Here is a 7,472-nt window from a genome sequence, read left to right on the forward strand (position 1 = left end):
ACACCAGGAATATAGATGGCTGGCAGTCAGAAAGAATTACTGCCCCTTTCAGGATGTAAGGGATCTAATATAGTCAACTTATCACCAAGTACCTTATTTGTTTCCTCTAGAGACTGTGTTATATTGGGGGTTTGACTTGAATATATGTTGGATATTTGGCAACGGCAATAACTAGATCTGCATTGATGAGTGAGAACCCATGCCATGGGCTCATGCATAACGTTCATTGCTGTTATCATGACAATTCTACATTATCTACATGCAGGTGCCCTCCATGCCGGCCCTGGACTGGCTAATGATAGAGACTGACAAATGTCACCTGTAAAAGACATTATCTCTAATTGGCTATTTAGTGTCTCTAACGGACTAAATGCACACAGGCGAACCTTGATATGTATAATACAAACAGTTTCATATTTTGCATCCATTCTCATAGATCAGTCTATATGCCTCTTCTCCATATCTCCTTCTATTGGACTGACCATGTCCACTTCTGAATCCCCAAAACCTGTGAAAGTTACATTTGAAGAAAAAAGTCTTTGCATATGTAACTAAATATCTTGACATGAGGATATCATTTTAGAGTATCTGGGTGGGCTCTAAATCCAATAACATGTGTCCTTCTAAGAGATACACAGAGAAGACAGAAGAAGACAAGTACAACACAACGTGACCACAGAAGCAGAGACTGAAATAGGTGACTACAATTTAAGGAATTCTAACATCCACCAGATGCTGGAAGAGGCAAAGGACAGATTCTCCCTAAAGCCTTCAGGGGATTGTGGTTCTGCCAACACTTTGATTTCATACTTCTGGACTCCCAAACTGTGAGAGATTAAATGTCTCTTGTTCTAAGTCACCGATTTTGTGGTAATATTTATTATGGCAGTCCTAAGAAGCTAAAATGCCTTGTTTTCCTGATCTTCCAACATGTTTAAAGCTCCTGACCAACCAGCCAATCCATTTATTGTCACACAAAGTAAATGACCAGGTACCCTACTCAAAGCTTTGGCCTTCAGAGAATTTTCCTGCACTAGTCTTTTCAGTGCCATTTCTGAGTGGGATAGTAGTTTAGCAGCAATTCATTTTCTGTTACATATGGCTCAAGAAGCAGGGTGACTTGTACTTTAGGCTTTTTGCTGCAGACCCCTTGAGTTATCTAGTTAATGGGTTAGCATGAGTTTACCAAGGATTGCACTTCCTTCTTATTTGGTAAAGGTGTGGAATTCAACAATATATTCTTTATTTTGAGGGAGTGCTTTAGCATTTCAAAGACTACTGACCTCCTAAAAACTTCCCTCATTGCAAACTCTTGTATCTTCATGTTTTATCTCCTACTCTCTAAAGTGTATAGGTGTATTTAGAGGATATGTGTCTCTCTAAAGCCTCCAACAGACTTATCACTTTGTGCTTGTCTTGTTCTAACAATGTGATTTATTAAATATACTGTTTCAATTAAGATGGTCCAAGTCTAGATGTTTCTGGTCCCCTTAGATAATATAACAGAGGGCAAGAAAATTAACATGGTACTGGGGAAAGATTATAAATGTATTTGATTTTCCATCTTTCTGTTCCTTTTTCTGATAAGTATAGAAAAGAACACATACACCAGCTCAATGGCCAAATATCATATACCTAAAGCCATGCTGACTTACCTTAACAAAGATAACACACCAGCCATAACAGCTGTGTCTTTGTAGAGGTCCACTGTCATTTTCCAGGCTCTGACTAAATTTTGTTATGGGCAGACTCATAATCTAAATGGGAATAAGATAGGAAACACTACCATCATATGCTTTAGGTCTGAAATGTTGTCAATGATTTTTATCATTACTTCTAGAATGTAGTATCATTTTTATTTAATATCATTTAATATAGTTTATTCATACTTTGATGAGATGAAAAAAATTTTCAGAATTTTCACTTGTCTTTCCCCACTCTAATATTCCTTACCATAAGCACCTATATATATATATATATACGCTATATATATAACTATTACCTGATAGTTACCTACTATACTTATATAGTGATAAGTTTTTTTTTTTCAATTACTAAGTCAATCCATTCAGTTATACCTATGGAGATAGGACATGACCACCAGCTGGAATTATTGACCTACTATACCCACTAAATACAAGAGAACATTGACAACAGGTACTCTTATGCCTCCATTTTAAGAAGTGAACTAATGAGGATGTTACGACTCCCTGGTTATAAATGTCTTGGCTCTGTTCTGCTGAGTCTTAAAAATGTTTGCTTATGGTTGGGCAAGATGACTTGTGCCTGCAATCACAGCACTTTGGGAGGCCGAGGCAGGCAGATCTCCTGAGGCCAGGAGTTCGAGACCAGCCTGGCCAACTTGGTGAAACCCCATCTCTACTAAAAATACAAAAATTAGTCAGGCTGTAATCTCAGCTACTCTGGAGGCTGAGGCAGGAGAATCGCTTGAACCCGGGAGGCAGAGGTTGTAGTGAGCTGAGATTGCGCCACTGCACTCTACCCTGGCAACAGAGCGAAAGTTCGTCTCAATTAAAAAAAAAAAAAAAAAAAAAAAATGTCTGCTTATTAGCCTTTACCTAGTATGCAGTTACCCAAGTAAATGGTCATATGTAACTTTGGGGGCACACTGAGGAACCATTACCCTATCAATACATTTACTGTGATGTTGTAGGAACATTCCTCCTAGGAAGCCTGCTTATTCTTCAGTAAGTGGTTCCCAGATCTAGAAACTAAATCAGATCTGGAAACTGAGTAAGGAACTGTGTCTTTTTGCTGCAGTGGCTGTACTCAGCTTCTTGACTACCCATACATTATTTCTTTTGGATGTAGAGACTGAGCAACACTCCTGTTGACTACCCATTTAATCTGCCTTTATAGATGTCTGCTCTATTAACGATTTCTATCGCTCTCTGTGAGTGAGTCCACAGTTGACTCTTTGATCTTGCTAGTCATTACAATAACTGCAACTACCTTGTTTCTTTGGGTAAATACTATCATCTTCCTTTTGTTATTTTTAGTATTCTATAACATCCATTGCAATCAGAGATCCTATTTATGTAACAACATCTCTTACCACAAGCCGTATCCTACAAAGGACAGCCACCACTGAACTTCTCCATGATGCCAGTTCCTTTCTCAGTAGAGCTTTGGTAAACGAGTGTCCTCTAGTAACTCCGAGAGGACAAATCATGTGGTGACTTTTGTGGTCTTAACCATAATTACTGGTCTGCTGGCCAAGAGGGAATGTGCAGTGAATCTGAAGGAGAGATGTGTTGTCTTGTGAGTCACAAGCCTTGATATTATTTTCAGGTAAATTCACACCTTTGAGAGGGATACATGGGGCAACTTTTGCAAACCCCAAAACTTACACTGATGTTGGTGTCATTGTTTTATATCTCAGATTCCACATCTCACAGGAGTCTGGATTGAGAATTAAAATATCTCAAGAACTCTGCTACTTTTACTATTAAGTGATGAGCTTGAGATTTTCTATCCCCAAAAAACCCCAAGATTTTTCTATCTTTTGCTTGAAGGAAATTAGAGTCCTTTTAATGCTGTCTAGAGGACTTCTACCTTTATTTGTTATTAAGAATTCCAGGCTTTCCATTTTATCTCTTAATATGTCAAATGTCCCAGTTCCACATTCGTTATTACAGGTTTCATCATGTTTATCAAACGCTGAAAATATTCTGCTTGTCAGTTCCTTCTCTTCCATTCGATCTATTACCCCAGTTAACCTCCAGCTGAAGCTGTAAAGTTGCAGCATGACAATCTGCTATGGACTATTCATAATGAAAAATTTTAATATTTCCTTATGTTTCATTATGGACTATCACCAGTGGTAGGGCTCTCATTGCTGGTGAGCTGGTGGTTGACACAGCTCGAATTTCCTCTTTTCAGCCCTTTCTTTAACTATTTCTGATTCCAGGTTTCTTAGGAAGCAGGGTCTTACTCAGAGATTTGCAAGTAGGAAGTTCATTAGGGAGTGCTCTTGAGATCAATGTGTTTAGGGAGGTAAAGGAAGCAGGACTGGGAAGAGTGTTAACTGGACTGTGATGAAGTTGAAACAAAGACCTCAGTTGATTATATGAGGTTCATATGAGGCATATATGACCGACGTCACTCTTTGAATTCATCCCAAATTGGAGAAATAGGACCAAAGCTTTATCCCCCTGCATCTACCAGTTATAACTTTGAGTGAAATAGCTCTCTTTATCCAAGTCCAAGTACCAGAAATAGACTTAGCTAAAATCTATCAGCTACCATCATTCCTGCAGCTGTGGTGATGAGTGCTTCAATCTTGGGGAAGAAGTGCTGGAGGAACATGAAATCCTATAGAATCATAATCCATGTTTTTTTTTTTTCTGTTTATTCTTTCTTCACTCTTTCTTTCTTTCTTTCTTTCTTTCTTTCTTTCTTTCTTTCTTTCTTTTTCTTTCTTCCCCAAATGTGGTATTTTATTATTTTAAAATGATAAGACAATGTTATAGACTGAAAATCTATGTCCACACAAAATTTATATGTTGAATTAAGTCCTAACCTCTAGTATGATGGTATTTAAAAAGGACACCTTTGAAAGGCAATTAAAATTAGATTAATTCATGAGGGTGATGCTTTCAGGATGGGAATAATGGTCTCAGGGAAAATGACCTCATAAGAAGAGGCTTGCACCTACTGAGAAAAGACCATGTGAGGACCTAACAGGAAGTTGGCCACCTACCAACCAGGAAGAGGGTTCTCAGAATGAAATGAGTCAGCTGGAATCAGAATGAAATGAGTCAGCTGGAACCTTGATCTTGGACTTCCCTGCCTCCAAAACTGTGAGAGAATAAATGTATTATTTAAGCCATCCAATACATGATATTTTGTTAATGGCAGTCCATACTAAGACAGTCAGTTTTAAGACTGTGATATAAACATGGAGATAGCAGTATGGACATGTGGCAGTACAATTGTGAGACAAGCAAGGATGTTGGACAAAGAATGGAATATATAACTCACCATCCAAATAACCAATAGCACAAATTCCACTTGCAGACTTCAACCTCTTAGTATAATAGTATACTTTGATTACAGATGGATGTACTACCACGCCCTGCTAATTTTTTGTATTTTTAGAAGAGACAGGCATTCACCATGTTAGCCAGGATGGTCTTCATCTCCTGACCTCGTGATCAGCTCACCTCAGCCTCCCCAGATGGAGGTTACTTCTGGGGAGGAGGTATACCTCTGAAGCAGGAGAATCACTTGAACCCGGGAGGTGGAGGTTGCAGTGAGCCGAGATAGCACTACTGCATTCCAGTCTGGGCGACAGAGCGAAACACTGTCTTAAAACAAAAAACAAAAAACAAAAAACAACAGTATACTTGGGTGACAACTCTGAAAAAAACCTCAATATTTTATTATGTTTAAAGTATTATCTCTATCTGGGAACAAGGAAGAAATCTGACTCATTTATGTAAATTATCATTGGAATGCTAACTATCTGACAAAACTATGAAAATTGTTTTCTAAAATAACTAGAAAAAACCAATCTTCTATTTCTCTCTTCTGGTAAATTTAGTTTATATAGTTTATATATACTGCTGAATATAGTTTAAATATTCCTATCAAATTGTTTCTCATACAGAGAACAGAAGAGATCCCAATGTCAAATCCAGTTTTAAAATTTAAAATATTTTTCTGCATTTATGACGTGCATCTGTAGTGTGACATATCTTCAGATGCCAGATGCCTTTTTATGATACTTTGTTTTTTAGTCCCTTTGGCAAAATTCTGAACTCTATATCTTTGATACTTATGCATTTGCCTTTATCATTGAACTTAATTTATGCTATAACTTGTTTATCTTTTCTACTTTCTCATTTTTCCCTTTCATACTTTCTACTCATTAATTTCTGCTAAAAAATGTTTCTTTACTGTTATGGCTCATATACTGATTTCAAAAATGTTCATGAGATGGTCTCTATGATTGAAATAGAAATATATTAATGTAAGAAAAAACATTTTAGATTAATCTTAGTGGTATTACTCCCTTGAGACTGTATACTTTTTTCAGCAAGTTTAACTCTTCTCAGATGGCAGTGTCTTATATTGGAGCATTTCAAAACAGAGTCATGTGTTCCTGCTAAAACAAACAAGCGAAATAAACTAATAACAACAAGAAAATAATCCTTCTAATCTTTCACTTGAGTGGTTCACATTATACAACAATTAAATTATATTTTTTATTCTCTGTTTTTTACTGTGAAATATTTTCTTGTAAATTTTTATTATGAAATATTAACTAGCACATGCAAATTCTATGCATACTTCACTTGTAACTTCTCTTTATCTAAGTGCATTTGTGTAGGATTTAATTTTAGGCTTTTTAAAAAGGCAAACAGGTCCCGCCGCCCGCCAGCCAGCCATGAGTTCCACGCAGTTCAACAAGGGCCCCTCGTACCGGCTGTCGGCGGAGGTCAAGAATCGGCTCCTGTCCAAATATGACCCTCAGAAGGAGGCAGAGCTCCGCACCTGGATGGAGGGACTCACCGGCCTCTCCATCGGCCACGACTTCCAAAAGGGCTTGAAGGACGGACCTATCCTATGCACACTCATGAACAAGCTACAGCCGGGCTCCGTCCCCAAGATCAACCGCTCCATGCAGAACTGGCACCAGCTAGAAAACCTGTCCAACTTCATCAAGGCCATGGTCACCTACGGCATGAACCCCGTGGACCTGTTCGAGGCCAACGACCTGTTTGAGAGTGGGAACATGACACAGGTGCAGGTGTCTCTTCTCGCCCTGGCGGGGAAGGCCAAGACTAAGGGGCTGCAGAGCGGGGTGGACATGGGCGTCAAGTACTCGGAGAAGCAGGAGCGGAATTTCGACGACGCCACCATGAAGGCCGGCCAGTGTGTCATCGGGCTGCAGATGGGCACCAACAAATGCGCCAGCCAGTCGGGCATGACCGCGTACGGCACGAGGAGGCATCTCTATGACCCCAAGAACCATATCCTGCCCCCCATGGACCACTCGACCATCAGCCTCCAGATGGGCACAAACAAGTGTGCGAGCCAGGTGGGCATGACGACTCCAGGGACGCGGCGGCACATCTATGACACCAAGCTGGGAACCGACAAGTGTGACAACTCCTCCATGTCCCTGCAGATGGGCTACACGCAGGGCGCCAACGAGAGCGGCCAGGTCTTCGGCCTGGGCCGACAGATATATGACCCCAAGTATTGCCCGCAAGGCACAGTGGCCGATGGGGCTCCCTCAGGCACCGGCGACTGCCCGGACCCGGGGGAGGTCCCTGAATATCCCCCTTACTACCAGGAGGAGGCCAGCTACTGAGGCTCCCAGCACGCTCTCTTCCCACATCGTCTCCCCGTCTGGGTTTCTGGGTTTTTCTGTGTTTTCATCTTTGTTTTTTTTCTTAGCCGGTTCAGTGCTGCCAATCAACCAAGGGTCTGTGAGTGGCAGC

General features: G+C 40.2%; 1 protein-coding gene across 2 annotated transcripts; it reads left to right on the forward strand.

Annotated features, from left to right (window-relative positions):
- Positions 1-6,395: 6,395 nt before the first annotated feature.
- On the forward strand, positions 6,396-7,466 carry LOC108512417 (calponin-2-like). 2 transcript variants are annotated; one of them, XM_017847683.1, is made up of 2 exons: positions 6,413-6,802; positions 6,920-7,466. In XM_017847683.1, exons 1-2 carry the CDS (start codon positions 6,413-6,415, stop codon positions 7,340-7,342), a joined length of 813 nt encoding a protein of 270 aa, XP_017703172.1. In that variant the 3' UTR covers positions 7,343-7,466. The 2 variants fall into 2 exon arrangements, with proteins under 2 accessions (XP_017703171.1, XP_017703172.1); XM_017847682.1 differs by having other exon boundaries at positions 6,396-7,466.
- Positions 7,467-7,472: the final 6 nt, after the last annotated feature.

Source organism: Rhinopithecus bieti, unplaced genomic scaffold (assembly GCF_001698545.2).
Source record: "Rhinopithecus bieti isolate Rb0 unplaced genomic scaffold, ASM169854v2 scaffold_28517, whole genome shotgun sequence".
Classification (NCBI taxonomy): Eukaryota; Metazoa; Chordata; class Mammalia; order Primates; family Cercopithecidae; genus Rhinopithecus; species Rhinopithecus bieti.

What these genes read in the sequence shown, in the direction of transcription:
- LOC108512417 (XM_017847682.1), top strand. Translation starts at nt 6,413, where the DNA reads ATGAGTTCCACGCAGTTCAACAAGGGCCCCTCGTACCGGCTGTCGGCG.